Raw genomic sequence first — 26,601 nt, 5'->3', positions numbered from 1 at the left:
TTACAGTAGCATATAATGCAGATGTGATATTACCGTAATAATATATCAGATACATATTTAACGTAAAAGATATTCAGCGAGAATCTTGTAAATTTCAAAACTAAACAGCTAAAATCAATTCTAATGAGGTCGAATATTTTTACAAAATTACCCCACCATGTAACTGTCTAAAGAAGTATTCAGAATAGATGGCCGAATCTTCCATGATTAATACAATTAAATGGATGCGAACATGTTGAATAATAATTTCAAAAGATAATCACAGAGTTAATTATGTGGAAATGAGTATTTTATTTTTATGCAGATACGAGAACATTTGATGTTCCACTTACGACTACAATATCACCGGTTATGCCTAATATTTATTTATCTATCGATGAAATTTTTTCACCCAGATAGCATAGCACCTCGTCATTTTTAAATCCTCTTTCACCGACGATAACTTACATAATCCATCCGACTGAGATATTTTGTAAAGCAAGACGAATATGCTCTATTTTTTATTGTTTGTTTGTTCCGCATGAAATATAATACCGGATATAATCTTGGACCGCTTTGTGCAATGCTGCCACCTGGCGGTTTACAGGTAAGATAACTGGCTACGATCCCTAATTGTACGACAACTCGAGTGAAATTCGCAGCTGTATTCACCCTGGTTATATTCATCAACGAATTTGTAATACTTACATTAATTTAAATGAGACAAAAAATATCTCGACTGTTATTGAGCATGGATGCACATACCCGTGGAATAGCTGTTGTCAGACGACGAGAACAAGCGTTTAATACATCAGACACAGGCGCAACCCGTGTATTTTTGTACTTAACTTTAATGCTAGATCTCAAGAAAGTAAAATTTATTAAAATTTAAGAATTTTTCAAAGATTTGTATAATTGTATGACAGTTGTACCAGTATAAAAGTGTAATTGGTTAGAATTGCGTGTGCATATTACACCTGTGCGTAATGAGTCGGGATGGAGTCTTCCAGTCGTACAATTGTACTATGTGATTATATTATCAATAGAAGAACTATGAAATACCCCCAGTGTTACCGACGTAAAAAATAAATAATCGAAGTGGAGCAACAGCTGGGAGATCAAACCACCAAGAACCCCACTTTGATCATGAAATAGAAAAGCCGTGTTTGGCTGTAGGTGCCATGTGCGGTCTCGCTTTGTCTTGCTGTGACTGGAATCGCAACCACGAGAACAATCATAGCTGCACCAACTGGAATTATAGTAGGGATATCGATAGTAATAGGTGTCTCTGGTGGTGCTTGGAAATTAGTTTGGATGCAATTACATTCACGAATACGTGTATATTGTTATATATATTTGATTTAATTATATCTGATTTAATATACATTTATTTCAATTAAATTGTTTGTCAGTTTTTTGTGGGCTTTTTTATTACATGATATTGTAATATACATTTATTCACTAGAGATTATAATTTTTTCTGAAAATAATTTGACCTTGAATGTTAGTTTATAAACACCAGGTAATGATCGAAATCCTGAACCTGTTTCGAAATTTGTAGCAATCACGTGAACAAGTTCTATCTTTATTTTAAAATTATTGGTTGTTGTCGAGGTCATGATGAGACTTCGTATTTAAGATGTAAACTTTTTTTCCTCTTGTAAGAGTAAAATGATTAGTTTTCGGCATGGTACGTGACCTTTAACAAGTACTTAGTTTCTATAAGCTTCCAGAAGATGATCACGTGACCCCTTGTTTACGTTTTAGGAGACGATATAACCTCTGTTTTGGAGACTTATTCTCAGTAGAAGCTGTGCTGTTAAATTGGAAGATGTATGTTCTGCTGTTTGGAGTTATTTCAAATTACTTGGATTGGAATTATTTCGAATTGCTTGGATTCAAAAGGATTAATTCTGTTATTTTTCTTGAAAATACATGTGCTCATGTAAAATGCTTGAACAAGGACAGTTGTTTATAAACATTTATTAAGCTATCAGAAACCGGAGTGATAATTCTTCTTTCTACAATGAACTGTAGAATTCAACAATACAGATTTCACCATACGTCATCGTCTTCCATCTTGGATTCTTCGTCGGGATTCGAACTTGAAATCAGTAGGACATTTTGTTATTAGGACTACTAAAATTTTATTCTTGGATCATTTTGGATTTGATTCTATAAAACCGTAAGTTCATATTGTTTTTAATTTTTACAGAATTCTTCCAGGAAAATAAATTATTGTATTCTTTCCAAAGCTGATTGGTTTCACTCTTTCTTATGTTAATGTTTATTCGAGCCTAAACAAGTGAAATAAAAACATTCAGAACTGCTTTCAGCGGCACAAAGTAGGTTCAATACGTATTAGGAAACTATATTTGGTGCTAATTGATATTAAAACAATTAGCGTGGCCGAATTCAAGACAGTGTTGGCGGAAATGCAAAATCACCGACAACTCCAAGCACAAATAAGGAACCATGCTATTGCAAATATAAGACAATAAAAGTCGAGTTAAACGTCTACCGTAATAATGTTATAGGCGGTCCCTGCTCTGTGTTTCAGGATGATTCTAGCTTGGGTCATTTAACTATCGCGGATTATTAATGCTAATAGTCCACGGGTTGCACAACGTCTGTGACTTTGCTTGCTAAATAAGAAACAGTCATGGGGCTACGACCTAGAAAAGTAATAACAATCCAAAACCCGCATTACTGCTTTACATACATTTAGCCAGCCCGAAATGGTGAATCAACCTTTAATTTCCCGTAACAAATATTCTTCGCTGATAATACAATTTATGTGATTTACAAGAATAGCAGCGTCGCAGATTAATTGCATGATACTTGATAGTTCCCCGCTGTCTTATAAGGAAACTAGTGAATTATTGCTGTTGTTGTGGAGGGCTTGATTACAGACATAAAGATTTTCATGTAAACACCAACTCGAGAATAATGTCGAAACTACTCCTAAATTGTTTAATACACATATATTTACATCCATTTATATTCTCTTGAATTCACACTCTTTTTGTATATGCTAGCGTTTCTTAAGGCGTGGTACTTGTACCAGCAGTGATACGCGAAAGGGTTTCAAGGGGTACGTGGCAGAAAATATATCACTAAAATACGCCGATAAGACCGATGTCCCAAAAGAGGTACGCGAATGTTATAAATTTGGGAAACGTTGTATTATAACATCGACTTCGTATTCTCATGAATTAGTATTATTTTAGTATTATACCATCAACTTAATATTCTCGTGAATTAATACCTGTTTTTGTATTATACAATAATCTTCACCGCTCCGGTGGCTTAGTGGTTAGAGCGTCCGCCTCGGATGCGGGAGGTCGTGGGTTCGATCCCTGGCCGAGTCATACCCAAAGACTTATAAAAACGGTACTAACAGCTTCCTCGCTTGGCGCTCAGCATTAAGAGGTTAGTGTTAGGACTGGTCGGCCCGGTGTCAGGATAATGTGACTGGGCGGGACATCATGCTACGTGTCTGCGGCATGATGCCCCAGTGCTAGACATCACTATAAACTGCCACAATGCAGACATCGTAGCGATATGACTGAAAAATTGTTAAAGCTACGTTAAAAATCCAAATCAAAAATCCAAATCACACACAATAATCTACACACTGTCGTGAATTAATACTAATTTTGTATTATACCATAACCAAATATTGTCATAAATTAGTACTCTTTTTGTAATATACCATAAACTTCATATTGTCATAATTTTAGTACTCTTTGTATTTATACCATCATTTTCACATTGTCATGAATTATTATTCTCATCGTTGCAGTACTTACATATATTAGATCCTCAAAGGTGAATTCTAAATGCAAATGGAAGGTAAAAAAATTCCAAATTTTCAACTGAATTATAATTTAAAGCAAGCTGGGAGACTTTGCACGTCTGTATAGGAAGGATATGTTTTCATAACGATTAACTATAATGAGTTGTGTGTGTGTGTGTGTGTGTGTGTGTGATTTGGATTTTTAACGTAGCTTTAACAATTCTTCAGTCATATCGCTACGATGACTGCAGTGTGGCAGTTTGTAGTGATGTCTAGTACTGGGGCATCATGCCGCAGACATGTAGCATGATGTCACACCCAGTCACATTATCCTGACACCAGGCCGACCAGTCCTAACACTAACCTCTTAATGCTGAGCGCCTAGCGAGGCAGCTGTGAATACCATTTTTGTATGTCTTTGGCATGAATCGGCCAGGGATCGAACCAGGGGCGTATTAATAATTAAGCAGACTAAGCACGTGCTTAGGGCACCAGGGCCAAAGGGGGCACCACAAAGTTGAGAAAAGGGTGGAAAAAAAAACGAATGAAGATTTGTAAAAAAAAATTGATAAAACTAGTGCAAATTGATCATAATGTTCTGTTTCTTGATCATGGTGCACCCTAGGGTTATCTTCCCAGGTGTAAGTGGAAAGGAGGGGGGCACCAAGATTTGTCAGTGCTTAGGGGACCAGTGAGCTTTAATCAGCCCCTGGATCGAACCCACGACCTCTCGCATCCGAGGCGGACGCTTTAACCACTAGGCCACCGGAGCGGTCATAATGAGATGGTGTATCGGTATCTAGTTTTCGGATTAGTTAATGGATAGGATAAGAACATTTAAATTTACTGTGGTACCTTTCTGGGGAAAATACGATGGAGCCTTACCCCATATATGCACTTCTTGAATGCTGCTTACAAACACCCACCCCACTAGGCATAGTCCTTCACTTAAGCAAACCTTATTTCACCCTTATTTGTCGTACATGAACAAATTGAAATTATTAAAGACATTCCATTCTCCAGACAAAGTGATTTTGTTATTCGTTATCACAAAATAAAATTTATCATCCACACGATTCATTAGTATGACTAAGTTTACTTAGTGACTAACAAAATCTTTTTCGTCTAATTGATATGAAGATTGTTCCTGTTTCACTCACATAGTTTTGTAATGCTCTTGATCACCTGTATGTAAAGGCCGGATGTGGATCCTAGGAAGTGGAGTCTCTTCAAAGCAAAACAAACAAACAAACAAAATGAGCACGGAACGTTTCATATAGTAATTATTTTTACAGTTAGATAGTTAAAAGTTTGCCCTGGAGACGCTAAATATGCAGGAGCTACCTGTGGTGTCTAACTTAGGCCCCTACAGGGGGGTCCGTCCTACAGACCCCACGCCTACTTGTTCACACCCGACCCCCATCGTTGCAATGGTATATGGATATCGTTGGAGACAAATATAAATAATACTGGGGTGGGTGGGTGTGTTTGATTTTTGCTCAGGTGGCTTTTTACCACCAAACAAACAGCGCTGTGGCAGTAGCATTATCGCGTACAAGGGAGATAACTCGTGAGGTCTATGAGACGAGTACTATTAAATTACCTCACTTTGAGTTGTTAAATATACGCCGGAAGTTGATGTGTAATTTTAAATACTACGCACACCTACTATATTTACTTGTCAAGTTCAAATATTGAAGACCCGAATGAGATGTAGCTGACTGAAGTAAGATCTATTTTCTACTTACCTTACTTATTCTGCATGACATACATGTAGCCAATCCTATACACAGGGGCTCGTATCGTTGCTTATGTAAACTATATAATAGCTAGTTATTATATCGTACATGTATCACAGGTAAACGATACGAGCCGCTACGATCCTAGACGGTGACTCGTCGTTTAACATTACAATTATCCAGCACTGAGAGTGAATAGATATGATTATTGATTTACAACAATAGCAACGTCACAGTTTTACTACGTGATAGTTTCTACTGTTTTCTAAGGAAAATGGTGAAATAATACTCGTGTTGATTGATGACAGGTAATGATTTTCTTGTTACCGCCAACAAGTGAATAACGTTGAACCTTCCTCCTAAATTGTTGAATACATGTACAATGGTGTAGGGCATTTCGGGGCACATTAGGTTTCCGTCTCCAATATTGAATCAAAACGCTTACCGAGTTCGACCGATTGACGAATATAAAATACTGCAATACTTAGCCTACTATTTGAAAAGAGGCAATTGTCACCAGAATATTCTGTTCAAGATAATATTAATTTTGGACACACGGGATACCACCCCCGTGTTTTCATGACACGCGATATGTCGGTCTATTCTGCGCACAGCTTTGAAAAGATGCAATGTTTATGCATCGGGATATATAACTGAAATACGTTACTTTGGACTGTTTCTGTCAGCATATCAGTCGAGTAATTATGTCATGTTTTTACCGCTTCGGTGGCCTAGTGGTTAGAGCGTCCGTCTCGGATGCGGAGGTCTTGGGTTCGAACCCCCGGCCGAGTCATACCAAAGACTTACAAAAATGGTACTGACAGCTACCTTGCTTGGCGCTCAGCATTAAGAGGTTATTGTTAGGACTGGTCGGCCTGGTGTCAGGATAATGTGCCTGGGTGGGACATCATGCCACCTGTATGCTACATGATGCCCCACTACTAGACATCACTATAAACTGCCACACTGCAGACATCGTGTGTGTGTGTGATTAGGATTTTTAACGTAGCTTTAACAATTTTTCAGTCATATCGCTACGATGTCTGCAATGTGGCAGTTTATAGCGATGTCTAGCACTGGGGCATCATGCTGCAGATATCGTAACGATATGACTGAATTTTTTAAAGCTACCTTAAAAATCCCAATCACAGGTCAGGTTTATAGCTAGTTTTACAAAATTCAGCGTAACAATGCCAATAAATGGCAAGAGATATCAAGCAAACTAAACCTATCTTGTAAAACATGAGTAAAATTCAACATTTATATTTTTTTAACAAGCTAATATGTGGAAGAGAAACAACAATGAATAGGATGTAATGTGTTTACAATGTCTTGTTTCTGGGGAAGAATTACTTAAGAATTTAGAAACAGAATATATGCCGGGGAATTTCTTGAGAATGCCGTTCTAGCGGCAAGTTGACATGTTGTGTAGCAGATGATATTGTACGTGTGGGACAACTTCATGCAAAACTGGAAACTTGCATTAAGATGCAGAATTTTTTAAGGTATACATTTCCACCTTTATATAATATATTTATTTGTATGATTCTAAGAGATACATAGTAAATAGGATTTTCAGGGTTAAAGATTTAAGAATGCCATGGAGTGGGTCTTAATGTTGAGATTTAGAAATCGTATTTTCATATGCCTTTCGAGTTGAAATATGGGATATTTGTGTACACTTTATGAATATCACTTTTCTTAATTAAAGTAAGATCGTTCTTTCTTGATACAAAATGGATATTTTTGACCCAAAATAGCACATGATCAACTGTTCACAGAAATGACGTATCGTTGCGCAGAATTACCCGACGCGCGGAATTGGCCGACATGATGGCATAGTTTACAGTAGCTTTATATTCTCATGAATTAGTACTCTTTTTGTATTAAACAGTCGACTTCATATTCTCATGAATTAGTATTCTTTTTGTATTAAACAGTCGACTTCATATTCTCATGAATTAGTACTCTTTTTGTATTAAAAGTCGACTTCTTATTCTCATGAATAAGCACTCTTTTTGTATTAAACAGTCGACTTCATATTATCATGAATTAGTACTCTTTTTGTATTAAACAGTCGACTTTATATTCTCATGAATTAGTACTCATTTTGTAATAAACAGTCGACTTCATATTCTAATGAATTAGTACTCTTTTTGTAATAAACAGTCGACTTCATATTCTAATGAATTAGTACTCTTTTTGTAATAAACAGTCGACTTCATATTCTCATTAATTAGTACTCTTTTTGTATTAAAAAGTCGACTTCTTATTCTCATGAATTATTACTCTTTTTGTATTAAACAGTCGACTTAATATTCTCATGAATAAGTACTCTTTTTGTATTAAACAGTCGACTTAATATTCTCATGAATAAGTACTCTTTTTGTAATAAATAGTCGACTTCATATTCTCATGAATCAGTACTCTTTTTTTATTATATGCTCATTTTGTCCCCGTTAACTTTACATTGTCAGAATCGTGCAGTATTACCCGATACTGAACCCGCGCGCCAATACACATGTAGCATTCACGTGCATAAAGGAACTACTTTCTATTGTAAACAAACAATGGACGCAGACGCCAGCAATTTTGATTTGTAAACAAATCATGTACACTCGCGTAAGAGGCGCTTTAAGTTGTGGTTGTTTAAATTTGTTTCTGAATGAACTAAAACAGATGTTTTGTGGAGTGCCACATACCAGCTGCTTTGGCACATTCCGCTTTGATACAATGTTTCGGATTTAGGCTAGCTGCAGTATACAACAGACGAAAAAAAAGGTCATTACAAATAACATACAAGTGACAAATCATATACTGTCTTCCTTAGCTGGTGATAAGAATGGCAAATATATATATATATATATATATATATATATATATATATATATATATATATATATATATATATATATATATATATATATATATATAATTACAGTTTTACATCCTGAATTTCCTCAAAATGTACTTTCTTTGTTCTGCAAATCCGAATTACATGAGCCATGTCATAGGTTCTCAATCTTGATTACACATTTCGAAATTGTACAGTAATTTCGATGATAAGTGCAATTACATCTTCCTAACTGAACTCAAAATGAAATAAGCATTAAATTCCATAGCGTCTTTTTGATAATTGCAATTGAAAGACTTCATATTTATACCACATTATGATTTCAAACATTCAATGACAGAAACAGAAACAAATTTGCAGATGTCAACACACTTACCCCTAGCTTCTTCAGTCCCATGTATTTCTTGTGGAATTGTCACATACAAATCTAGTCCATTATCACGAAATATCGTAGAATCGAAAGAAGAAAAAAATGCCAAAATCGATTCATTCCAGATCAAATGGAAAAGTTATTGCATTGCACATTCATTCACAATATAACTCCAAATGTCAATTTTAACTAGACACGCCATTTTCGTTCCAAAGTTATGTCGAGCGAGCGACTAACTTCAGATTTATCTGGGCGGAGTTATGTGCGCTGTAATAATGTTGTTGTTGCGTAAAGATGAATATGCACTTGTATATTTAGTTTGGAATACAGCATACATTCATTTACGTTGTTTCTTGTAGTGTATTTTGTTTCTATAATTAAGCCTTAGGTAGAATTAAAAAATGAGCATATAATAAAAAGGTTACTGCATTTGTATGGGAAAATATGAACTCGTTTTGTCGGATGGATATACTGCACTCCCAAGGTCGTGCAAAACACTCGTTCATCTTTTCCCATACAAATGCAGTAACCTATAAGTTTTGAACAATCGACTTCATGTTCTCATGAATTAGTACTCTTTTTTTGTATTATACCATCAACTTCATGTTCTCATGAATTAGTACTCTCATCCTTGCAGTAGTTTAATGTTTTTCCATTTTACGCATATCGGTATCCGGTTTGCAGACTAGTAAATGAATAGGGTAGGAAAATTTTAATTTTACTGTGGTACATTTGTGTGGAAAGTGCGATGGAGCAAACACATATACACATACACACTTCCTAAATGCTGCTTCCAAACCCCACTAATCCATAATACCAGTAATGTTTTGTCTGACCTGACCCGTATTTGTGTTAAATGAACAAAGGGAAATTATTAAGTGCTTTCCATTCTCCAGACAAACTGATTTTGTTATTCTTTACCATAAATTAAAATTTCCCATCCCCATCATTCGTTAGTATGACTGTTTACGTCTAGTGACTAACAAAATCTTTTCTAAGTGATATCAAGATTGTGCGTCAAGGCAAGGTACGGATCTGATCCTAGGAGGTGGAGGTGCGCCAGTACAAAACAAACAAACAACAACAATTAGTTCGGGCAGAACGTTACTAAGGTATCATTTGTTTTTTCCATTGGCCTGAATGCTGATGTTTTGTGAATTAAATATACTTTCTATCCTGGGTTGTACAATTCGTACCGTTATACACATAGCCAACCTTAATTTTTTCAATAATCTGTGATATAGCTTGGGACTGTACAAGTAACAAGTGTACTTAGTCTTGCTTGTCAGAAACAATTTTATGTAGATACCAAGCTGTGTCTTACATTAATGTGTATGTAATGGTCATCGAACTATTTCAGCTGTGTGCTTGACTACCAAAATACATTTTGGGAATAAAATGAACTGTGTTAACCATGAGTTGGGTTTCTATCCATATCAGCACTAATTGAACTTCACATGGGTTATATGGGATAAATCACATTATATCATATTATGTAATAACTAGGTCAAAGGTCAATGTACCAATTAGTATGAACCTCTCCTACTTCAAAAAGTACAATGCATCTAAAATAAAGGGACTTTATATTTGTTTGGTAGATGCAGAACTTAACATCAGAGACAGGTTGACATGAACCAATCTTATTGTAAAGTATAAGCTTTAAACACTTTATACTATCTGCAGATACATGAGGTCACTAACCCCAAGTCCACACACAAAGGTCTACCTACTCATCATCTTTGTAACACAAATAGTAAGATTCCCTCCTTTGTGTTGTGAATAAAAATTGCTGCGGTAAGCCAATTTGTCACCAAATATAGTAAGTATATCATAGCTTGGAAGAGGTTATGTTGGATTTGGGGTGACATTTTGGGAATAAGATGCAGAAAAATGCCAAAGATAAGTAATAAGCAAAGCGATTCAAATGGAGTTAAAACAGAAGGAAAGTTTATATATGAAAGAGAGGTGTAGCTTATGATAAAGAAATTAAAGGAGACAAAGCAACACTGAGAAAAATGAAAAGTGAAAGTTTGACTGACCTTACCTTAGATAAATATATGGAGGCAGTGCCCCATAGGTCTAAGTACAGTCTCAATGCACATGTGCTAGAACATTCCTCACAAGCACAGAAACTTCAGGTGAAGTAGTGTGCATTATCATCTAAAATAATAGCGTGAATAATATAGATAATGTAGATGCATATGATTTATATTTCTTCTACATAAGAAATTAACAGTAATGGGCTTGAGTTAGGCAGAAAAGTACCTAAACCTAACAGGATATACTTTATCAGTTTTTAAATTGTAAACTTGTGTGAAAATTATTCACTTCTATGTACATTTGCATTAACTCATTAACCCCTGGCGCCACGTTTACGCGGCAGGAGGTAGTATCCTACTCCCGAGCTCTGTATGATACACTAAAGAGGGTGGTATTATAGAAAGGTAGACACATGTAGCTCTATAATGATACCAAATAATCTGGACGTTCTAGTTGCACTACAAAATACAGAGGGAAAAACCAAATTTATTTGACCCAATTTTTTCCACCCCAAAATTCGGCCCTGGTCGGAATCCGACTTCGTGTCTGGATTTTAGACTTTTGGCCTCGAATCTAAGGCAGACCGGCCTCAACTGAAGACAGACAGGTGTACCTCTGCAAAAAGTAGGATAAGGTGGGCATTTGGAATAAAGATTGGTCTCGATACGAAAATGATGGGTCTTTTAAGCAACAACAAAAAAAGAAGAAAAAACCTCCAACGTTCACCCTTCTGCTCATGCGTGAGCGAAATAGCCACGGGTAAAAGATCTTTCTAACTATAGGCATTAGGTTTATGGGAATTCTCTTGGAAGTCGATGTATTAGGACGTATTCAGAAATAGACCCCAAAATGTGTTTCCTACTCGCATTTCAGGCAAAAACGACAAAAACCTCCTGGGGTTAATGAGTTGAGATTGAGGTATAATATAATACTTCACAACTCTTCTCTTTATTTTCATTACCAATCACTGACAATGTGAGTTTCTATTTCTTGAAATGTTATGTCTGATGTAAGGGAGATAACTGAATGATATACATAAGGCGTGGTATTTTTCTGTTTCTTGAAATGTTATGTCTGATGTAAGGGAGATAGCTGAATAATATACATAACGTGTGGTATTTTTAAGGTGTGGTATTTTTCTATTTCTTGAAATGTTATGTCTGATGTAAGGGAGATAACTGGATGATATACATAAGGTGTGGTATTTTTATTTCTTCCAGTATATTATCCATTTAATATAAATGAGTTCATGAATATATGTATTAACTTCAGTGCAAGAAAATTATTCAAAAATACGTTATTGTTAAAGCGAGAAGCCAATATCGAGGCTTCTGTATGTAGTGGAGATCTCATGAGTGATGTAATTTTGTTTTTTGACATGAGGTGGTTCTTTTATAACACATAGTTCATTTTTGCTACATGATTGGCATGTGGGATGCAGCATTCAGTAACCATGCAGATATGATGCCACACCAATTTGGATTCTTGTGATGGGATGCAAAGTTTGCAGAACGGAGTGGACTTGAATGGAAGGAATGGCCAATATGTGACTAATACGGTTACCACTCAAAAGAATGTTTGACCTAATATTGAAATTCCACAAGAACAGCTGGACATACATAAATAGAATCAACTGAAAGTTAATAGTAGGTTATAATTGGGCTTATACAAGTGTCAATGGGAAATGCTGACTTAAAGAAACTGCTCTTGTCTGTTGATATTCCCTGCTACTTCAACAAAATGGAATGCAAGAGAACTTATCTAAGTAAACTGCATGAACAATTTCAAGGCAGGAAATTCTTTAAAAAAAGCACAATTATTGCAGGACAAATAAAATCAAAGTGAGAAGGAATATCCTATCTTTAATAAATTACCTAAAATTACTCATACCAGAATATCCTATGTGATACAAAGTGATCTATCTACAACTGAACCTAGAGTGTTCTCTATCTTGGTTTATGACATGCCTTACAAGAACAAGACAGTTGTTTTTTATACATGATTTTTCATCTTTTGCAGGTAAAATAAAATCAACTATATTATGTTCCAATAACTCATTTTGTTGCATGTATGCCAATCTTCGAGCTGAATAAACGGACATAATTCCATCGGCAATACAAATCAAATGTATGTCATAGATATAGTCATCAAAAGCCCCATCCAAAGCCAACTTGTGTATTATTTTCTGCAGATTTCATACATTTTATCGTGTTTTTGTGATATTTGACCAGAAATGTTCAGCATCCATTTGTTTTCCTACATCAAACTAGTATAAGTCATACATTCCACCCCCATGTATGTGTTTTTGTGGATACACTTTGAGACTGTTATTCCCAATAGGTATCATGGTACCAATTGTTTTTCCATATACCTCAATGCTAATGTTTTGTGAAATAAATATGCTTTCTTTCTTACCTCAGCATGTATGCCACACACTGTCATAAAGGACAATTTTAGGTTGTCAATTTGACAAGGACAGAACCAGGTACTCCATAGTATTTAAGAGAGATAGCTCTGCTGGAACTAGACAAGGGTAAGAGTTGTCTAATCACAACAGACTAATTTTCAGTCATGTGTACCATATTTAAAAAAAATAATCATAACAAATAAAAAAAATGATATAGATAGGAATTAACATAATCTCACATATTGCCATGAGGCTCAGCTTTGTTTTAAGCCTAAAAGAAAGTATGAATCTCACATTATTCACCAATAACAGCTGCTTTTGTTGTTTATTTCTGAATCCAATGTTTCCTAGACCTTAAGCTCCAACCATCTGGGGTTGTACAGTTGATACCATTATACCCTGTAATAAATTCCCTTTACAGGCAGATGTTTAAAAAATATGCCCTTGACATGCTAAAATGCAGGAGATGTGGCATCGACCTTAAGCCTCTATTGGGGGTTCCATCCCACAGACCACTAGTCTACTTGTTTACCCCTCCCCCAAATATATTTATGCATCCTTCCCTCAAGACTACGAAATCAAATCTTTGTTTTAAGATTTTATCCAAATGTAAAGTTATAAACTATGTTCTTTTAAATAAGAGAGAAGTAAAAAGTATCAAAACATAAGAAGAAAGACTAATATTAATGCAAGGAAAACTGACAAACAGCTATCCAAAACTTGCATGAAATCAGCCCGATTGCTTTCATGGTCTATATTAGATTCCATTTTCAAGGGCACAAAATATATAACTGACCATTGCACAAAGAACACTAGAACAAAACACAAACAATAAAGGCAAGTACTATACAGAATATACATGTTTGTTGTAGATATGTGCGTGGATGATATAATAAAATAACACATGAAACGACCAAGGTTGAGCATTGCTACCTTTTAGTGCTTGTAAGACAGAGATTGTATATATTTATAGTTTATTTCAAGTTTTGTTTATTTTTATTATTTTTTTTAATTTCAATTACTTGCATATTTTGTAATGTTGTATTTGTTTTATAGTTTCACATTATTTCAATTCTTTGAAAATATTGTAGACTGAATGTAGAACTACAGAGAGGTGGAACAGAACATGTTTGTAACTTTGTTTTGTGCTGAACATACCAGTTTTAATATTTAATTGGGACGGGTTATCTTAAATGTAGATATATTTAACTATTGTACCTAAAATTTGTATTAGTCACCTTTAATTTGGTGCCCTGATTTAGCCGAAAGATAATTCCTATTTTATTTGGATAGGATGTCATTAAACTGGACACTACAAATTCAGAATGGTTACTACCAAATGCCTTCTGCTTCCTATGGCTGCTCTTTGGAACAATTACCACGTATTCAAAATTAAGTTGCATTGGTTAATGATTAACTTTGTTCATTGTTATTAAGCCCATTCCTGCTGTATTGCAGTAACAAAATGAGGGAAACAAAATGAACAAAGAAGTGAGCGTGTGCAGATATTACTCATGTTGTGATTGATTTTAGTTTTGATTTTCTAAATGATACCCAAGTTTTCAGATATATGACAGCACGCTTTAGTATAGTCACCATTACATTCTAGTAACCATTCTTATATATGTGACAAGGGCTTCATCTTTCTATATTTAAATGCTTGCAAATCATTTTTGATATATGCATCTTTAGATCACAATACTCACTGCAAGTTGTTTACAGCGAGCTTATTTATGGCCCCATGTGTTTGTGATTCTGACTTTTTAACGTAGCTTAACAATTTTTCAGTCATATCGCTACATCTGCAGTGTTGCAGTTTATAGTGATGTCCTGCATCATATCGCAGACATGTAAAATGATGTCCCGCCCAGTCACATTATCCTGACACCAGGCGTACCAGGCGCAACACTTATGGAGGGGTAATACGCCATAATTCAATGCATGCATTTTCTAATCTTCCTTGATACATTATTGTAAATGGCTGCTTGCAAGTGCTACTTTAAATTCGTAATTCTTTCCATATATATTGTATTCTTCATTGATGCAAATTGTACGTGGCAGTTTCCAAGTGCTACTTTCCTTCTGCATTATTGTACATGGCTGCTTGCAAGTGCTACATTCATAATTACAGTCATGAATTTTCTTCATTGATGCAAACTGTACGTTGTATTTTGCAAGTGCTACTTTCCGTCTGAATTAGTGTAAATGACGGCTTGCAAGTGCAACATTCGTAATTCTAGTCATTAATTTTCTTTTCTTCATTGATGCAAACTGTAAATGGCTGCTTGCAAAAGCTTGGATCTACTTTCCTTCTTCGTTTTTGTAGTTTGCCAGCTACTAAATTGAGTCTGTAGTTTGTCATATGGTAAATACTATGTCAGTTATTACAATGTTTTTTATATTCTATTTATAAACTTGCTATATTGCAATTCCATAATTCCAACTGCTGTTTTCATACAGATTTGGCCTTGCAACAATGTAAATACCAAGTTTTATCCGTATCATCTTTGTTGTCCAAGTTGTGTTGCCAGCTGTTGTCATAGTGGGATACTAGAGTATTAGCATGGCATAATGACGGTGCTCTAAATTTCTTAAGTGTTTCCTTTATCAAAAATAATGGATGCTTCCCACAGGAATTTAGATTGCTTTACGGCATTCATTTGGTGTGGCAAGTAGCATATAAAGAACTTACCAGATCTAGACGCCAAATAAACATTATAACTCTTTCATTTTTTTTTTAAAGATGTATGTTAGCAGCGAAGTTTAATCACTCTCTAAAACCATGTGCTTTCTCGAAGTGATTTATAACACCTTACGAAAACAAAAATGCATACACTGCAGCAGGATGGTCCATCTTCTTCAACCCCAGTTTTAACGCACTTGTGTATTTACTTTCACCGTTTAAGAAATCTACTTCTTAGTAATATCTGTCATTACTTTGGAAACAGTACTAATGTTATTAGTTATTTTAGCAAAGTAAGGACCAGAAATGACATATATTCCCTTGTACTTTTCTTAACGAGCTTTTATCAGACAACCACTGGTTGTAAAGACCTTATAGTACATCACCCATTTTGTCGCACCTCACAAACATCTATCTTTTCGAGTGATACTATTGTACATAAGCTCTATCCAAAATACTATATTTCAGGGTAACATCAAAAGCACATAATAAAAAAAATCAAATTGTGGAAGATCATGTTCTTATCATGATAAAAAATCTTTACTTATGATTAGAGGTACAGGTATTAGATTTAGTGTACGATTGTTTTCCAATACTTAATTTGCATTGTTAGTGTACAGAACCTCAACCTTTGAATGTAGTTTTCTTTTGGTTTTTTTTTAAACTTTAAAACTCGTTTGCATCCTTTAAAACTTGTGTCTCTAAAAGTGGAAATAATCAGAGACAAAAGACGTAATGTTACAGGAGATTATATTTTTATTTTTGTAATTCTTACCTGATTATCAAACCAATTAAAAATAATAAATTGATTAAAGAATTTTAAAATATGAATATATGTTCAAATTATTCGTCTACTCTTTGTCACATTAAATATTCTTTTTAAAAAAAGAATTTTTGAAATATTAATGTAGTGTCACATGATTCAGACTTATTAAGTGTGCCATTCTTCGTGATATAAAAGTAGTTTAGTTAGAATTATGAGTGATCAGAGAGAGAAGGAGAGAGAGAACGCACCAAATGTGCATATTTCATTAAGTTATTGTAATTGTAATTGTATACATGTACATGTATCCTGGGTCGATGAGCGTGTTTTGGGACAGTCTTAAGGTCTTTCCTTCAGCAAGTATCAAGAAGGAAGAAACTCTACTGATCTTACTTGATAATTATACACGGTAGAATTTTGCTGATCACTGTCTCTTTTTGGCTTGATTTATTTAATTGCCTATAGATTTCCTGGGTAGTTAAGGATGTTTTGGGACAGTCTTTTGCTGTTTTAGGGTAGTCATGGGGTCTTTCATTTAGTGATAATTACCAGCATGAGTTAAAATCTCTCGTGATCTTACTTAATAATTATACAATACAGAATTTTGCTGATCACTGTCTTTTTTAGGTTTGATTCAATATAATTTTTTACATGTATCATGGGTAGGTGAGAGTGTTTTCAAACAGTCTTGTGCTGTCCCCATGACTTTCAGGTTGATAGGCATAAAAATTAAACTGTTGGATGTCCAAATCATGCATAAGTCGTTGGAAATATTCAAACATAAAATATGTCCCTTGATCAGACTGGACAGATGTGGGGAGGCGAACAAGTGTTAATAAACATTGCCAAAACTTTTAGAACAAATTTTGCTTTAGCATAATTCAAAGTAATAGCCTATGGAAATCTTGAGGATGCACACATTATGGACAACAATTACTGGTTGCTTGACTTGGTATTAGGTAAACAACCGACAGCCTCCATTTTACTGCTAAATGGTTCATCAAATGATCAAATGCAGGAATAGGTTGCAGATGTGCCTTAGATATATTCTGATTGGGATTTCCTACCATTTGACAAGTGTGACAAGATCTATAGTACTTATACACATCACTTTTAATTTTTGGTCAATAAAAAATGATTCAGGATGTTGTGATAAGTCTTATTGACACCTAAATGATCAGCTGTAAGAGTTTTATGGGGTAGACTATAGATTGCCTGTCTATATGACTTAGAACAATTTGATTGCTCACTGACCTCTCATCACCAGCAGGTCCCTGGGGTGGTCTCCATTTTCTCATAATTTCTGAAACCCAGTCTTGTGTCTTTTATGCAGAATAGTACTTTGGGGCCTATAACTCACATTAAAATGTATTGCATGCTTATAAAGTACCTGTTACTTTCTGCTCACATATCTTACAACTACAGTCAGATATTGGCTAGTGTTTTTTTCTCTTCTATCATTCTGTATTCTATGAAGAAACTAACTTACTAATGCATCTCTCTCTCTGTCTCTCTCTCCTCTCTCTCTCTCTCTGCTGAGTAATTAAATCATTTGAATTATGGAATTTCCCTTATCCATTGTTCCAAGGCACATATATTAGGGATAACAGGCCAAATTTAAAATTGCATCTCAGGTTCATACATATGGTAGTTTTGTGAGGGTCAAAGTATCAGAAATAACAAATTAGCAAATAAAATATAATCCTTTTATTGGTTTTGCGCACAGCAGATGCAAACAACTTATTTTATTGGCCACAGAAAATATTTTCCAAAACTGTAGCATTTTTGTACAGTGAAAACATTGAAAATAGATCCAGTAATGTAATGTTTTTTGGGGTTAATTCTTGAAACAGCTACTATGGAATATAACCAGACTGTTCTTGAGGCATAATTTACAAATGTATGTGTATACAAAAGGAAATGTGCATCAGCCAATCCAGAATTTAGAGTTTTAATTCCTCAGAATTTGCAATTATGAGTGTATGTCCTGTCCAAAAGCCAAATTATGTGAAACACTTGTATTTATTCATGTTTTATTCATGTGAAAGTGAAAAACAAAAGTGATTGGCAAATAAACATGTAAGAACAATGTAACAAACAATTCAGGTATTTGTTCCTTATAAATGCCTACCTGTATGATACATTTATTTAAAGACTAATTCATCTAATATTGTTTTTATGAATGCTGCTTTAAATAGAATATTTATTTTTCTCTAATATTTCCTATGGAAGTTGAACATAGGGCTGTATATACGTTTTATTTATTTATTTGTTTTGCTTTATTGCATAGTTGTATTTTGCTGAAATTTGTTGTCATGACAATATTAACTTTTATTTTAAACAGGATAAAATAATGATAAAATCACACATAAATGAAGTTGTTTATGTAGGGGTATGGATGCTACAACAGCCTGAGCTGTAAATAGCATTAAAAACTTTTAATTTCTTTTTTTTAAATTATGGTGTGTTGGTTATATTCCTCTAACATAAAACAATCACATCTCTAGAAGATCCATATAAAAATTTGTATTAATCTTATTAACTGCTAGATTAAGTTCATGTCCAGATGTATCAAGCAAGTTTGGTACTGACGTACTGTATTGTAGCAGTAATAATAATAACAAATTAGCTGGTTACTGGTAGCGGTAACAAGGTTATTTATATTCAATATATTATAATTTTATAGTTGCTACCAAAGGAGTCTGATGTTTTATCAGTGAAATACCTTACAATCAATCATCTGTACTATAAATATCACTTCATATATGGATGAATACTACTTTAAATAATAATAAATGTAGTTTCCAGTTTGATATCTGTGGAAAAAAGCATCTCATAATTGTATGGAAATGTTCTTTATGTTTAGATATAGAAAATATATATTTCATACTGTTAAAATTTATTTTCTTATATAATGAAATAAGTTCATATTTTTGTTGCATATACCCATGCAACAGTAAATGCTTTGTATGTGATGTCCTTGTTTCAAGTCATTGCCTCTTGCTATTGTATTGGAATTGGAAACTGAAATTGGAGATATGAGATACTTTTCACAGACAACTAGTGACAATGCTTGCTGGCTATTGCATAATCATCCATGCCATACATTTATTAGAATTCTGTAAAACTTGAATATTTACCTTACTTCTTGTTATATAATGACCATTTGTTGTTGAATTGATGCACAACTGAATTAAACCTATTAAACTGCCACTGTAAACTACAGATTAACATTAAAAATTAATTTTCGTAAGGATGAGAGAATAAAGAGAACCCTCATCTGTAATGTACTCTCTCTCTCTCTCTCTCTCTCTCTCAAGTGAATAGACAAGAAAGAGAAAGAATGGCCTTGAGGTTCAATTATCAGCAATTTACACAAACCTTATGAGGTCTTTACTGATACAAAAAGCATTATTTGCACTGCATTACTCTAAAATAATAAGCTTGCTCTTAATTGTTAACACCGTGAATGAGAATACATAAACAAATTAGGACCTTAAGCCATGTAGTAGTGGTAAATTACACCCACAAAATGTCCAAATTAAAATGGAGTGGGAACGGTCAGCAGAAATATAATGTTGTGTAAATATATCTAATTGTATACAGTTTGTGTAAATACATCTAATTATATACAGTTTGATACATTTAATTTGTTTTGTGCTTCTTGCAAGCCTTCTCCCTTCTGAATGTTATTACTCTGAGAAACCGACTGACTTTAATGAAACAACATAATTTGGATGATATTTTAAAAATAGATGCCCAAACATGCTGTAAAGTGGTATAGCTTCTAGTTGCTAGGGTCAGGGGAGTAGTCATATTGTAAGAAATTGACATATCACAGCGCCATCTGTTGTCATAATGAGGCATTATTTTATGCCAACTAAAGTGATGCCAACTTGTAGCATGCTTAATGCTACATTTATAATCATGATTTTAGAACATGCAGTCTGTCATAAAACATGGACTAGGAGAACATTTTGAAGTTACGGTTTTGCAAGGCAAAATCTGTACAATGCAGAATAAAATTAACAGTTGAAACAATGTAACTTGTGATATAGCAAGTTTATAAATAGAATATTAAAACTTGTAATAACTGACAAAGCATTTGCCATATGACAAACTACATAATCAATTCAGTAGTTGGAAAACTACAATAATGCAGAAGGAAAGTAGATCTAAGCACTTGCAAGCAGCCATTGACAATAATGCCGAAGAAAAGTAGCACTTGCAAACTTCCACATACAGTTTGCATCAATGAAGAATACAATATACATGGATAGAATTATAAATATAGCAATGCAGAAGGAAAGTAGCACTTGCAAACTACCACATACAATTTGCATCAATGAAGAATACAACATACATGGATAGAATTATGAAAGTAGCACTTGTACGCGGCCATTTACAATAATGCATCAAGGAAGATTAGAAAATACATGCATAGAATTATGGTGGTAACCCCCTCCATAAACACTAACCTCTTAGTCCTGAGTGCCTAGCGAGGCAGCTGTTTGTACCATTTTTATAAATCTTTGGTATGATTCCACCAGGGTTTGAACCTGTGACCTTCTGCATCCTAGGTGAACGCTCTAACCGCACAGCCACTGGAGTGATCTAAATATTCATGACTAAACTGGTATGTTTTCTTATAATCATGGTCGACTTAATACTTTTTGACCCATTTTGATAACTATACGGTACCATGTATGCCGTCCATATAACATCTGGTAAGTACAGCAGAAACTATACATTGTAATTAATTCTGATTTAAGCAGCTGCCAAAACACTAACAAAAATGTACTAAATTTAGAACATTTTTGTATGTAGGTTCATCTTGCCACTTTGGTCTTTATGCCTTGTATTTTGGTCATATGACATCAAATGACCATCAAATATGATTTTGGTCCCCTTTATGTAAAGTACTAAATCAAGAGAAAATTGCAACGCCTTCATATTATCATGTTGGTTATTCAGTGTTTCAAATTTAGCAAGAGCATATGAGAAGCATACATATACTAGTTTAAATCACGATTTATTCATAAATCTAACAGTAGGTACTTAACTACTGTACACTACTAAGCAGCTGAACATGTATTATACTGTTAAGAATGTACAACTCAAAGACATCATGTTCTTTTCACATTATGGTATTGACTTCCAGACAATTGCCTATTCACTAATTCTATATACTCTGACAAAATTCATGGGCTTATATTTTTGGCAATGCTAACCTTCATGGAATTGTGAAAAGCTTTTTCAGATTAATACTTGGATCACAACCAGACATGTGCATTCCATCTTTTCTCATGATGATATCATCTCTATAATAATTATAATAATTAGACCTATTATATATTTAAATTTCTACATACATGTATCTTGTCAGTAGGTAAGTACTGACTATTTGAATTTCTTTATTATTATTATTATTATTATTATTATTATTATTATTATTATTATTAATATATTTACTTGTACATGCAAATTGAAATGGTCATATATACATATATATATATATATATATATATATATATATATATATATATATATATATATATATATATATATATATATATATATATATAATAATGAGGACTTTGCACAGTGCCTAATCTTTAGAAGCTCTAAGCGCATTACAACTTTAGACAACACCTATAAGATAAGAAACATAATAATATTATTAGAAAAACAAACAACAAACAACATGAAATTAGAAAAACATTTAAAAAAAATAAAAAACATGCTGAGAATATTTCAGGTAGGAAACATTATTAGGTCTTTAAGTTTGCTCTTGCTGTCGAAATAAGTGAGTTTTGAGAGCCCTCTTGAATGTGATCACTGTGTCTTTGTGTCTAAGTTCAGTGGGCAATTCGTTCCACATTGCAGGGCCCTGGTATGCAAAAGAACGCTGTCCATATGACTTTGTTTTCATACTTGGAATAATGAGTATACGATTGTCAGAAGAGGAGTGTAAGTATCTTGCTGGTGTGTACACATGAGTGAGGTCAGATAGGTATGTTGGACTACATTCCGACAGTGAAATGTAGCACAGAGAACAAATTTTGTTTGATTCTGGATCGAATGGGTAGCCAGTGTAGGGTACAGAGCAGCGGGGAGGTGTGCTTTGATCGTGGTACTCTAAGTATGATCCGAGCAGCTGTGTTTTGAACTTTTTGAAGTTTCTGGAGTAGATATTGAGATGAACCAGACAGAATTGAGTTACAATAGTCCAGTCTTGAAAGTACTAATGAACACACAAGTGTTTTAGTGGCATCAACTGAAAGATATTTGCAAATTGAGCTGTTGCGTCTCAGCTCAAGATATGTAGCCTTGCATATGTTCATGACATGTTGGTGCAATGTGAGAGTACTGTCCAGAGTAACACCATGGTTTCGTACTGATTGTGTGAATTTAATATTGGCGTTGCTGATATTTATTGTTTGAGGTAAAGGATATGAATGAGAAAGTCTTTGTGTTGTGATCAGAATGGCCTCAATTTTATCATCATTCATCTGCAGCTTGTTACAAGTCATCCATGATTTCACATCAGAAATGCACCTCTCTACACCTTGGATGGTAGCATCAACTTCAGTTTGGTGGCTAGTTTTGTATATTTGCGTGTCATCAGCGTACAATTGATGAGACACTGGATCATGATCTATGACACTTGAGAGCGACTGAGTGTACAGAATGAAGAGAACAGGTCCAAGAACAGACCCCTGTGGAACACCACAACATAGATCAACTGGGTTGGAGTGTATTCCATTTGCAGATACAGTTTGTGTCCTGTTGACCAAGTAGGACTTGAACCATAGTAAGGCTGTATCATGAATGCCAAATACATGCTGGAGACGGTGAAGTAATATATCATGGTCTATTGTGTCAGATGCTGCAGACAAATCAAGGAGGGTGAGGACTGTAATCTTTCCACTATCCAATGCAGAGAGAATGTCATTAACTACTTTTAAAAGAGTAGTTTCAGTACTGTGGCAAGGGCGATATGCAGATTGTACATTGCTAAAAAGACTGTTTGAATTTAGATGAGATACAATCTGGGATAGAACAACCTTTTCTAAGATTTTTGAAATGAATGGGAGATTAGAAACTGGGCAGTAGTTCTTTAAATCATTATGGTCTAGTGTTGGTTTCTTCAGCAGAGGCTTTACAATGGCAGTTTTGAAAAATGTTGGGAATTCCCCAGATGAGAGAGAGGTATTAATAACATCAGTTAGTGAAGGCAATACTGGATCTAAGCACTCAAGCAGCAGTGATGTTGGAATTGGATCAAGTTATGTATATATATATATATATATATATATATATATATATATATATATATATATATATATATATATATGACCATTTCAATCCATTTCCCACTTATTTAGCTTTGAGTATTGTTTTTCTTCTTCACTTTCACATTTTGTAAATGGGGGCATGATAATATTGTCAGTGCTTAGGGCCCGGGAAGGCCTTAGTCTGGCATTGACTTGGATCAAATAGGCAAAACTATTTAATAAAATTTACCTAGAACAAACAATCTTTGCATTTATGAGGCTTTGTTCGATTGAGAAAGTTTCATTTGAAATTTAAATTCAGCAGATAGAATCTAAACTCTCAATATGGGAAACAAAACTTTCAACCATATCTGTGTAAGTCAACAATCCCTCAATCTGCCTGATACAAAATGGAACTATGGAATAGAAAAATAATTTGATTTAGCATGTGAAGTTGAGATTCTCAATATGTAACACAAATTTTACCTGATATGTTCTCACTGGACCAACTTTTTTGAGCTGCGGCGCCTAATACAATATGTGACCTTCCACATTCCTATTGTTAACAGTTATGGAATTGCATTTTGAGCACTATTTATCACAGCTAAATAATTTTGATGCTGTAGGGAATTTTTTGTTATATGTTTTCTCTGTGTTTCTACAGGTGCTATGAATTGTAGCCTGACGGAATCTAAGCCAGGTTGCTACAGATGACTGTTATTCTCGCTTGTTTTCTTATCGGTAAGATATATTATGTTTTTTTGTTTTCCTTCAGACAACACACTATTATATTTTTTTTAATTTACTTAATGTCGGGTACACTTAGTCGATAGCTGGCTGACAAGTTATTAAGGTACAAGAGATTACTTTTATACAAACCAAAATGTTGTCATGTAATCGGGATTGTTTCTCATATTGTTCAAGTATGGATACCAGATGACAAAAGTGACAGTTCACCTATTCTTTGTCAAAGAAGAGCAGTGTCTTAGTTATTGGCAACATTAATCCTGTTCTTTTGCCCACAGGGCGACAGGAGAAAAATGTACCAAGAGACGTGGATTTTTGGGAATTATTCTTCTGGGGTTTATTTTAGCTCTACTGGTCATATACCAGAATAGCTAATGGGATGGTCTGTTGGCTGTCATCCATCGTCCGATGATTGTGCATCTGTTACCACAAGTTTGTTATCACTATTCCTCCTAAACTATTTGGAGGATTGCCATTAACACATATTTATCTCATGGTCTAAGTTGTCCAGATGAAAATGGTGCTGCTTACACCTCCAATATGGCTGATACAGTGGCCATCTTGAAAATTCTGTTATCGCTACTCCTTCTGAATGAATGGTCATATCAACATGAACTTTTAACTAAAAGACAAGTTTCTTGGGACCTAAATAAAAATGGTGCCAATCTGATGTCCAATATGGCCTCCACATGAACCATTGCTGTCACTGCTTTTGCTGAATGAGTGGTCATATCAACATGGAGTTTTCATTAAGAGACTCCTTATCATGTCTAGTTACTCCTAAATGAAAATCATGCTGGGATCCAAGATGGCCACCAAAGTGGCCATTTTGAAAATCTTGCTATCCCAGCTCTTCCTACACTGCTTGTCATATAAACTTGGGGTTTTCATTGAGAGACTTCTTATAATACTTTGTTGGCCTAAATGAAATTCATACTGATCGAAAGTCCACTATGGCCACCATGGCAGCCATCTTGAAAGTCTTCTTATTGCAATTCCTCCTTAACAGAAGTTATATTGACGAGGGGTTTTCACCAAAAGAATGATGTCAACTTGTCTTAAATGAACACCGTGCCGATCTGACATTTAATATAGCCACCACTGCGGCCATCTTGATAATCTTATTATTGCTGTTTCTCCTGAATGGATGATCTTATCGACATGAGGTTTTAATCAAAAGACTTGTTATGATGTCCGCTTGGTCCTAAGTGAAACGGCGCTGATCTGACATGTAATATGGCCACCACAGCAACTATCTAGAAAATCATTTTAGTGCTAACCCTCTGGGACAGAATGTCATATTGATATTGGGTTTTCACCAAGGGACTTGATGATGTCTGCTCAGTCCAAAATGAAAGTGGTGTTGATCTGGGATATAATATGGACATAGTAGACAGCTTGAAAATCTTGTTATCACTACGTAATGAATGGTGATCTTATCATGGGGTTTTTACTGTAAGACTTTTCATGTTTTATTGACGATAAATGAAAATATTGCTGAACTGACGTCCAGTATCACGTTTTAGCTACTCATCTTAAGACAAGTCATTTTGACACAGAGTTTTCAACTAAAGAGTTATTATGTTGTCTACTTGGTCCTAAATGACTAACCACAATACTGGTCATTTTGAAAATATGGTTATCTTTACTTCCAAATGGATGGTTAAATCAGCATGGGATTTTCACCATCTTTTGACTTGTTATTGGTCCCAAATGAAAATGGTACCATGAAGTCATACATCCATTATGGCTGTCATGACAGCTCTCCTGAAAATCTTGTTGTCACTGCATTCCCATAATGAATGATCATTATGACATGGGGTTTTGACCAAAAGACTTAAAATGATATCTACTTTGTCCTAAATGAAACTCAGGTGCCAATCTGACATCCAATATGTCCACCACAACAGCTAATTTGAAAATCTTGTTATTGCTAAAGAATA

General features: G+C 34.6%; 1 protein-coding gene across 4 annotated transcripts in view; it reads left to right on the top strand.

Moving 5' to 3' along the window:
* The first annotated feature begins 5,403 nt into the window (after positions 1-5,403).
* The window catches only part of LOC149801406 (opioid-binding protein/cell adhesion molecule homolog), a 36,356-nt gene continuing 15,158 nt past the window's right edge, over positions 5,404-26,601 (top strand). The window contains exons 1-4 of one of the 4 annotated variants that reach the window (XM_089955499.1): positions 5,428-5,504; positions 9,741-9,853; positions 13,202-13,314; positions 24,576-24,652. In XM_089955499.1, coding sequence (XP_089811625.1) covers positions 24,622-24,652 — 31 coding nt within the window. In that variant the 5' untranslated portion in view covers positions 5,428-5,504; positions 9,741-9,853; positions 13,202-13,314; positions 24,576-24,621. Of the gene's footprint in view, positions 5,505-9,740; positions 9,854-13,201; positions 13,315-24,575; positions 24,653-26,601 lie in introns of those variants that run through there. The other 3 variants (XM_089955500.1, XM_089955498.1, XM_089955501.1) reach the window with 3 other exon arrangements.

Source organism: Sinohyriopsis cumingii, chromosome 4 (assembly GCF_028554795.1).
Source record: "Sinohyriopsis cumingii isolate HCF-2022 chromosome 4, ASM2855479v2, whole genome shotgun sequence".
Lineage (NCBI taxonomy): Eukaryota > Metazoa > Mollusca > Bivalvia > Unionida > Unionidae > Sinohyriopsis > Sinohyriopsis cumingii.
The sequence above is the reverse complement of the archived record's forward strand: the minus strand, read 5'-3'. Positions and strand labels throughout refer to the sequence as shown.